The 10,440-nt window shown below is 33.9% G+C and overlaps 1 protein-coding gene across 6 annotated transcripts in view; it reads right to left on the bottom strand.

The window, feature by feature from the left end:
* Positions 1–2,532: 2,532 nt before the first annotated feature.
* Positions 2,533–10,440, bottom strand: part of IQSEC1 (IQ motif and Sec7 domain ArfGEF 1) — a 350,333-nt gene continuing 342,425 nt past the window's right edge. For 2 of the 6 annotated variants that reach the window (XM_058168488.1, XM_058168489.1), the window contains 2 exons: positions 8,064–8,113; positions 2,533–6,781 (listed from right to left, as the gene is read on the bottom strand). In XM_058168488.1, coding sequence (XP_058024471.1) covers positions 6,197–6,781; positions 8,064–8,113 — 635 coding nt within the window. In that variant the 3' untranslated portion in view covers positions 2,533–6,196. The remainder of the gene's footprint in view (positions 6,782–8,063; positions 8,114–10,440) is intronic. The other 4 variants (XM_058168490.1, XM_058168492.1, XM_058168491.1 and 1 more) reach the window with 3 other exon arrangements.

Raw genomic sequence — 10,440 nt, 5'->3', positions numbered from 1 at the left:
TTGCAAAAATGCATAATTAAAAAGTACAGTGGGCAGGAATGTTAGAAAAGTGGTCAATGGAAAAATACACATAAATTCATGGGAAAAATAAATTTCCAGTTTTGAAAATATTGATGCAAATTATTAATATATTGATTTCAGTCACTTGAAGGATCTCTCTTGTTGTTTCATAAAATATGATTACAGGTAGTCCTCAACTTAGAATTTTTCATTTAGTGACTATTTGAAGTTTACAATGGCACTGAAAACAATGACATAGCAATAGCACTTAGACTTATATACCGCTTCACAGGGCTTTTACCTCTCTCTTAAACAGTTTACAGAGTCAGTATATTGCCCCCAACAATCTGGGTCCTCATTTTATCAAACTCTGAAGGATGGAAAACTGAGTCAATGTTGAGCTGGTACGAATCGAACTTTGGTAGTTGGCAGAATTAGCCTGCAATACTGCATTCTACCACTGAGCCACCATAGCTCTCTTATGACCATTTTTCATACAATCATTGCATGTCCCCATGGTCATGTGATCAAAATCCAGACTTGGCAACTAGCTCATTTATGACAGTTGCAGTGGCCTGGGCTCATGTGATCATCTTTTGCAACCTGATGAGCAATGTTAATGGGGAAGCCAGATTTTTTTTATAACTGCAGTCATTCACTTTATAATTATGGCAAGAAAAGTCGTAAAATGGGGCAAAATTCAATTGTCTTGCAATTGAAATTTTGGGCTCAATTGACATAAGTTGAAGACTATGTATATGTCTTTTAACTTTAAAATCACAATGAAAAACATAATGAACTATTTAGAAAATTAGTTAAAAGCTCGTTATCTTGATATGTCATTTTGGATCCATCCAGCATGTGAAAGGCTGGAATATTCATTTTTAGCAGTTAATAAAGAATTGCTGTAACAATGCTGTAAGGGCCTCTGGTGGCTCAGCAGACTAAGTCTGTCTGTTATTAACACAGCTGCTTGCAATTACTGCAAGTTCAAGTCCCACCAGGCCCAAGATTGACTCAGCTTTCCATCCTTTATAAGGTAGGTAAAATGAGGACCCGGATTGTTGGGGGCAATAAAAAGTTGACTTTGTATATAATATACAAATGGATGAAGACTATTGCTTAACATAGTGTAAGCCGCCCTGAGTCTTCGGAGAAGGGCGGGATATAAATTCAAATTAAAAACAAAACAAAAACAAACCTCCTTTTCACAGTAAATTCTGCAATTGTTTAGAAGCACCTTTCAAAATGGAAGCAAAGCACAAGTAGAGGGGGGAAATATCAGTCAGGTTCATGGACTGTTCTCCCTTTCTTCGGAACTTATGCCTTTTCTAGAGCAGTGGTCTCCAACTCCCAGAAAGCTGGCAAAGGAATTCTGGGAGTTGAAGTCTGCCAGACTTAAAGTTGCCAAGGTTGGAGACCCCTGTTCTAGAGACTATTTTCTAACTTAGTTTTTTTGTTTCCGACTTCTCTGATGGGATGCAACGGAACACGTTTATCGGCCTATCTTTACAATAGTGAATAGAAATTGAAATTCAGATTTTTTGTGAAAAGCCTCTAATAATGTGAATGCAACACAATTTCTTTATGGAGTTCATAAGAGGTAAAACATTCTGCAGTTACTCAGATACTGGATTAAATAATACTGTTTTAATAAATACGTTGCCCAAGCAAAATCTTTAATTTCCTGTGATTTTCTTAACAAGGCTCAGTAGCTTTGAGTCAGTGATTGTCCCCACTTGTGTTGTTTGTATCTGTCCTCCAATAAGATATGTGCTTTGTAATAGCTTGAAAAAATGATAATTATTTTGTGTACAGGAAGGAATGGGAAATTATTTGGAAATGTAGATAAAAGGGACTGATAATTCCATTCCCCACTATCCTGTCAGAGCTGAAGTAGTTTCTTGGATGAGAAGCAAAATGTCTTCAAAAGAAAAAAAGTCTTATTGCCTCCTGAAAAAGCACTTTTGGGACATTACTGATACATGTTCCAGCAAAACTGCTTCAGTGAATCATTTTGGCAACTATGTTATGCCATTTATAGTCAGTTTGTGTGATCTTGCATGAGCTGAATGTATTATCTCTTGTTTCTTCTTCTTCACACACTCTGCACTTCGAATCATTTGATGATTTTTTCAAATCTGGCAAATCTTTTTCAATTCTATTCATTAGTTAACTAGCTGGCTCTTGAGCAGCCAAAATCAAGCCTACAGGTTTTTTTATGTTCCTTATTAATATAAACATTATTAATATTCCTTATATTATAAGGGAACAGTAGTTGATGTGAAGCAGAGGATCTATAGCAAGATTGTATGATTATAACCAATAATGTACACTGAAGATGGCATTTAATTTTGTACGAGGTGCAATGAGAATAAACTAAACGTCTACTATGTACATTACTGAATCCATTATCTGAAATGAATGAATAAATGCAAGTAATCCTTTCCTTATTTTGAATGTAATTATTCTCCTTAAAACAATGCAAAATGAGATGTCCAAGAATTAAATTGGCATAAATAACTTTATTCAATTAATATGAAAAAATATATGTTCTACAAAGAATGAGAAACTGGGTGAGTTCAAAGTGATTTATTTGATTTCCCACATAATCACAGTTATAGTTTAACAACAATAAAGTCTGATACTACTTACAAACAAATGCATATTAAAATGAAAGCACTCCTTCTTTTCCAACAGTTACAAAATCTCTTGAATCTCCCTTTACAGAAGCTTCTCATGAGCATGATGTTTCTTGAAGTCTTTTAACAGTCTGCATTCAGTCTAATTCTAACAGTTTAATACTATTCAAAGCTGGGATTTAGTTCCTAGCAGAGACAGGTACTGTGTGTAACCTGAAAAGTGACTGCAGACTTATATTAATACTAATTTACACACTATATACAGTTTAGAGAATTATTTATTCTTCCTACTTGGTCCTGTTTCCACTCCCTTTTTCCCTCCTTCAATATCTTATGATTGGTCATTTATTCTTTGAACTATGTACACACTTTTTTGCAGGCAAGGTGTGATGATATTGTACAATGGAAACAACGAAACTCATGCTTAATTGCAGAAAATGCACAGCTGTATATGAAACAGCAAGTCAACATGTAAAGTGTCATTGTTAAGTAGCTGCTGACCGCTTTTCAGCTCATTTAAAATCAAGAAACGAGGTTTCAGCTGCATGCAGTGCTTGATGGAAAAATCATCCTACAAGTTATGCTGTAAGACTTTTAGCAATACAAGACATTTACATTATAATAGAATAACTTTGGTTTTCTTTACATTGATTTACATTTCATTCTTAATTAAAAGAAATATATAATTGATGGTTGTCCCAGAAAAGATATTTTTACAAGGTCCATTTTTCTTACAGTTTTCACTGAAAGAGATGTGGTTCAGTAGCGCTTTATACTGCTTTTTAATCAACAAGGAAAACATAATTAAAACTTTCCAATATCTTTTTAAAAATTCAATTTATTTTCTTCAGTAGCATATAAATCGTAATAATGACTACTTTCATTTTCCAAAGTATGGAGAAGTATTTTTCTTTTTTTATATTTAAACCTAAAGGTAATTCTCTTCCTTGGATATTTTGTCTAAATGGCAATAACACTGGATTTTTATGCAATAACATATGAATTGAATGGGTTTATTGATTTTTTTTAAATATTTGCTAATCATCAAAATTTGTGATGATTACTTTTTCTGTATAATTATAAAAGATAAAACTTGTATCTAACTAAATGCATATGAATCTATAAAGCTAAAATCTTTGATTTTCCTGGAATATCAAAACAATGAGTATAAAAGATGGATAGCATTTTTAAAATATGCAATAGATAATACAAGTATTAATGCTTGAAATGTAAAATAATGACTATCCAGCCCATTGCTTTGAGTCTGATATATGCAAATTATACAATGAGCAACATAAAGGAAAAAATGTCCTATCTTATCTTTTCTGGAACAACTTATAAGTTACAATTCAACTCTACTATTGGTACAAAGGTTTGAAGAAAAGCTTACATATTTAAATATGTTAACACTTTACTTCAACTAATATCAACAGTAACACTGAAATACTTTGCAAATATACGTTATGGAAAGTGTAGCCTCAATACTACTAACATTAGATGACATGCATACAGTTGTATTATTCCTTATAAGAAGAAAACCCAAATTTAAATGTGAAGAGATCCTTGGGTTGTGATGTTCCCTCTTAGGTAATCTGCACAATCTAGGACAGCTTGAATGATAACATTATTTTTATTAAAATTTCCTATGAAGATAAATTAGGTGGAGGGAAAACCAAGGACAGGAAAAGGTGGTGTATATTGCATAAGAAATAATTTTTGAATTTAAACATCAGACTCTCTTAAGTGGTTGTTTCTGGTGAATGAAAGTTAACAAAACTATTGAGCTTATTTTTGCTGGTACTCCATATTATCCATATATTAGAAAGTGAGGGAAGAAAACTGGAGATCAGAAATCACCAGTATAGGGAAGTTGTTTCATACGTTATGATTTCTTTCAGAAGCAATAATCAGGTTTTGTTTGGCTTTACCCATCTTTCACAGGAACATTTTTCCTCTTCTTCTTTTAAATCAACATTCAGAATTCTGCTGGTGCAGCTCTGCGGATCCTTTTGTTTCTGCCTTTTAGATGTAAAGTCGTGATTGAGGTGGCTCAAAATGCTGAAACTACAAAGTATGCTCCATGTATGATTTTATTTTATTTTTTTTAAAAAAATAGGATTTAGGTTTACAAAGAAATATATGGTCTTGCAAATGACTCAGTACAACACATAAGCAACAACAGCACAGTTGGATTTTACAGGATGTCTTGGACTAACTGGACTATGACAGTTCGAGCATAGACTCAGCCTGCTGAGTGCTGGATAAAACTAACAAATGTGATGAGAAAAATGGTGAGAAAATCCTGCTGCCAGCACATGGCTACATGGAATTACAGTTATAAAAATCTATACTCAATACTAAAATAAACTTTCAAGTTTCTGATTGCTTTCATGTGGAAAAAAAGTCTGAAGTTTACATTGATAAAAACTGAGTATTAAATGGTAAAGAGGCAATGTGGCCGAAAAGAATGGATGTTGGTTATTTCAGGGTCTGAGATGAATGTTCATGCAGCGAATGTAAATACCTTCTATGTAAATCTTCATGTGTATTTATTAAAACATACACAAATACAAAAGAAATGTAAACTATGTAAGTTCAGTTATCACAGCCTTTAAAGTGTCTAAGAACTGGAGGAACCAAAATGTAGAGAAAACCTATAGTAAAGGTTGTCTCATGTTGCTACTTTATAGTTACTGCATCTTAACTAGTTTGCTTACCTGAAATAGCAGAGCAGTTATAATACTGAATAAGTATATTATTATACTAATAGAGTACAAAGCATATTTGATTGCAACAGTTATATGCTATGTTATTTGGCACATTTTGCAAAGATTGCTTAAAGATTTTATTTTCTCAAGTCCAGAGAACTTTCAATGAGTATTGAAATGCCTGGAATTTGTTCTTTAGTTTTTTGGTCTACACTTCCATTTGCTACTCATCTATTTTACTGCCCTTTATCAGTAAGGGAAATTATGGAAAAGTATATATTGCTAGCTTTGTGGACTGAAAAAGCTTTTTCTAAGCATAAATGTTAGCTATACAGTGTCTGTCTGTCTCTCTCTTTCTGTATATATATATATCTATATGTCTATATTTATATATTTATATTACATAGAGTTTACTTACGTATTTTCATCAACCATATGAGGTCTACTTTTTTTGCCCATTGTAAATTAAAGAGCAAGAATGCCACATTAATTTTATTTCATAGTTTTCCTTTTATTTTGAGTAAGTTATGTTTTCATTACTTGTTAAAAATGGTCATGCGGATGAAAAAAGGTAGCTTAACATTTTCAGCAAGCAGCATATTTTCAAGGCTACTAGAGAAAAAGGAGGGAAAAGGTCACCACCGAACTGTAAGACCAGCACTGTGAGGTTAATATGCATTGATCCATTGAATCCTTAAGGCAAAGGAGTCAATTAAGTTGCTTCTGGTTTGGATCTTTTAAAATAAAATTAAAAAATAACCAGAATCATAGGCTGCTTCTGTTTCCTGTAAGTGCCTTTACATCTAGGCCTAGAGCTACAGCTGTGGCTGGGTGACTGGCTGGCTTCTAGACTATTGTGCTGATGCCGCTATGCTTGGGCTTCGTGCTGGCTGAAGTAGAAGGGGCTACTGGCTGTGCATGGTGATGGGAAGCATGGGAAGGATGTGCCAAATGAGGAGGGGGCAAGGGAGGATGGGGTGCGTGGGAATACGGGGTGTGGGAATGTGGCAGGTACGAATGCTGGGCATGAGCTACATGCTGTGAGTGCGACCCATGATGGTACTGGTGTGGATGCTGGATGTGCTGGGGCGGATGATAGTGATGGTGATGGTGATAAGGAGGTGGGTTCTGCATATGGCAGTACTGAGAGTGATGGCTGTGCACTTGTGCCTGGGTCTGCCCTTCAGCCGGACCCGGGTGGTGCATGGCAGGAGGATGTTGAGAGTGCTGCGGGTGTGACATTATGGGAGGGTGCTGAGGTGGCGGTGGTGGGCCGGATGCTAAATGGCCTTGGGAAGGCTTTCCTCGCTTACTACCAAATAAGGACCCTAGTAGTGAGGAAGAATTAGGCATAGTCTGGTGAGGGCGAGATGGACATTCTCGGGTTGATGTAGCTCTTCGGCGCATATGAGGACTGCTAATGATGGACCCCTAAAAAGAAATTAATAGAAAATAAAAATTAAAAAAAATCTTAAAAATATGTGTAAAAGAAAAAGTTCACAGTGACCATCATGTTTTCTTTAAAAGCTCATATGGAGAAATAGCTTTATGAACTGCAGGAGAAATCTCTTTCTTTTTCTGCCAATTTCTTTTTTCAAGTTGTAAGTGGGAAATACTAAGTATTATCCATTAACAAATACTGGTGGCTTTCTTAAAATAAAGAACCCTGAAATTATTAAATAATAAAAAGTAATCAGTTACCACAAAATCTTTGATTTTGCTTTACATTCTTTACCCTACTAAAAATATAGTCATGTTATTTATTTTTCCCTTCAAGGACAAAAATATATACAGTTATGTTGAATTAACCTGAAGGCAGTTACACACTATTAGTAGTCAAATTTCATGGTAAAATTTTCAATAGAATTATAATTAAAATAGCCTGTTCCTCTTTGTAATGTAGAAAATAAATATTTTCTTGCAAATGGATTGCTTCTATCTTTTTGCAGGCTGATGTGCTGCCTAGTATTTTCAGCTATTTATCTTTTAGCTATCCAACTTTCTTGTTAGTCTCTGGATGCTTTTGTTTTCTTTACAGATAATTAACTGCAGATGCTTTGTGTGCTATATGTGGACTGCACTCTATTCAGTTTTAACATACATACATACATACATACATACATACACACGCACGCACACACACACACACACACACAAATTTGCAGGCTGAATTCAAAGACATGAACAGTATATAAATGGTTTGAAGATGAATGAAATCTCATGAAATCCACATTGAATTCACCTGTTTTATATGTTTTCTTTTCCCATGCCCTATCTATGCAATTCCATGATGTCACGACTGCATACATTTCACAATTTAACCAGAAAGTAAGCAATGTGAATGACTAAGCATGAATTCAATACTTTGCGTTAAATAACAAACAGCACAATAAGTGCACTGTGTAACAAAGAATCATCGGGCCTTTACACAGGGACCAGAGTGACAGTGGCAAAAGGGCACATCGTATTCATTTAGTCATGCTTGCAGGAACAGAAGGGGAGAACAGCAGCTGAAATAAAAAAATGATGCATGATCTAAACAGACCAGAAGTAGTGTTGGTTTTTAAAGGCTAAAACTATAAAGCCTTGGCATGCATTTTATTTGAGGCAGGCAGGTTGTATGTTAGAAGAAAAAAAGAGCAAAATATGTATATAAAATAAAGGTTTGAAATGCACATCACATCCAGCTAGACATCAGTAACTTCCTACTTACTTCCATATTGCTGTCTAGCGATCCTGCACTGCTGCGACGCCCACGCTTGCCTGCCCAGGACATGCAATACCATAGATTAGAGACCAAGACAAGACCTGGGGAATCAATAGCCACTTTCCCTAATGCATTGCAGGACTTTTTTCTGGCAGCCTGAAGATTAATTTTGCACGTTGTGATAGCTCAGGAATTGTTATAGAACTACACAGTTAAAATTAAACTCTATGCACACTGACTCAAAAACAATTTCTCTATTTTTCCGTGGGCCTCGTGCTCAGTTAAGAATGTAATTTATACTGCCTGGAAGTCAATGAGGAAATTTCTATTTTAATGTGACTGAATCCAGACTTAGTGTAAGCCTACTGGAAGCAATGGTATTTAATTTAATCATCAATAATTTTATGTTCCATGGATTTCAATGATACCTTTTTTAAATATGACCAAGTCTGAACATAGCTCATGATTTATAATGGAAAAATTAGAAGTTAAAGCCACTAGTTTCATTATAAATTTGTCTTATATGTATTTTTGTGAAGATCTATGGGCATCTTAATATATATTCATAATTATACATATGAACAATTGTCTATATGTGTGTTATCCTGTAAAATATTTATATAAAATGGCCATACTGGATAGGATTTAATTTAAAAAAAAATAATGGTTCCGCATTTTTCAAAATCTATTTAATTGTTTTTAGTCATACTCAAGGATGTCAAGTATGGCGACTGCATTTTGACTTATAGATTTGCTACTATTACATGATGATTATGTGAAAGATAATAGATTTCATAGAATCATGGCAAAGGAAACTAAATTTAATTTTACATACAAAAATAATTCATCCAATTATTTTTAATCCAATGTTATGTTCAAGATTTGTTTGTTCACTGCTCAACGCTTATGTATTTACATGGATTTACAATGTTTTTTAAAGATGGATGCTCAGATCAGATACTTCACACTAAAAGTTTGTTGGGTGTCCATTCCTAGCATATGGGAACCCACTCACCCTTAGAAAAAAAACAGATTCCAGGACACCTCTATGGTAATTTTACTTTATATGAAATGTAACATTATGTCATAATAATGATAATTTATTCAACTTGTATGCCATCCAACTCTCAATGACTTAGAGTGGCTCTAAATTTAAAAATTGAAAGGAGGAAGAAGACCCAAGTTAAATATTAGATTTGGGAATGTGCCAACTGTGGAAACAGCATGGAAATAAACAAAAGCCCCAAAGTGTTGTTCAGGTAGAAATATTCAATATTTCTTGTTTTGCCCTCAAGGGAAAAGATACTTTCTGTCTTAAGAAGTCCTACCTTATTAAATGTGAATGAAGACTTAGAATAAAAGGGGATGAGGGCAATTAATTAATGACTTTATGATAATTTTGAGTATTACAATGGTTATTGTGTAGCAGCCAAACAATAATGTAAAGATGGATGTATAATATCTGCTTCTATATGTAGTAGTTAACAAAACATAGAAAGTCAAGCTCAAAGGGACAAGAAGGAAGCATTCTACTTCTTATTTTAAAAAAGTCAGAGTGAATTCCACGAGAATGAAATTGATACATAGTGAGTATATGCTAGTTCAATGATACAGAAGAAAAGTTTCAACAGAAAAAAGTGTGAGATTCTAAGTTCTATTGAGTCTGAGTCTCAATAGAAAAAAAAGTGTAAGATCCTAAGGTCTGAGACACTACGCTATATCCTTTATTATTTATACAGAATATTATATAAATATGGTGAATATAATTTATCATTAGCCAGTTAAAAATATTTGTTTAAAATAAAAATCTGTCACTCAAACATTACTTTCCACAATAATAAGCTATAGCATATTATTCTGTGTAATGTGTTTTCAATTTAAAAAAAACAAACAAACCAAGGACAGTCTGGTATTCATTGTATTTTTTCTTACAAATGTGCAAAGCCTTTCAAAGAACTGCTTTATATCACATGGCAATGTGCACAATGAAAATTTCTTCTTCAGATAATTAAAGCAGATATTTCTTTTTCTGAGAACCGAAGTAATAGATAAAGGGAAGAAGCAGGCATGTGAAAAAGATGGAGCTGCCTTTATGAATCGAGGAATCATGTTTTTTAGGCACAGTCACATGTTACAAAGGATTTCTTTCAAAGGATTTCCGCAACCCTGTTAAAATATTAGTCAAGTTGTGTTTCTTTCAAACAGGCATGTTTGAAAGGCATGTTTCCTTAGAAAATCTCCAATTTAGAATTATAGTTACTGTAAGACCTATTTCATAGCCCATACAAGTCCCAAAGTTAGTACTATATGATAAAACTCTGAATGAAGTTAAATGCTGTCCTAAATCAGTTTATTTTATTTGTTAAAATTTTATGCCACTGCA

This window comes from Ahaetulla prasina, chromosome 2, assembly GCF_028640845.1.
Source record: "Ahaetulla prasina isolate Xishuangbanna chromosome 2, ASM2864084v1, whole genome shotgun sequence".
NCBI classification, from domain to species: domain Eukaryota; kingdom Metazoa; phylum Chordata; class Lepidosauria; order Squamata; family Colubridae; genus Ahaetulla; species Ahaetulla prasina.
This window is presented reverse-complemented; position numbering and strand designations above follow the sequence as displayed.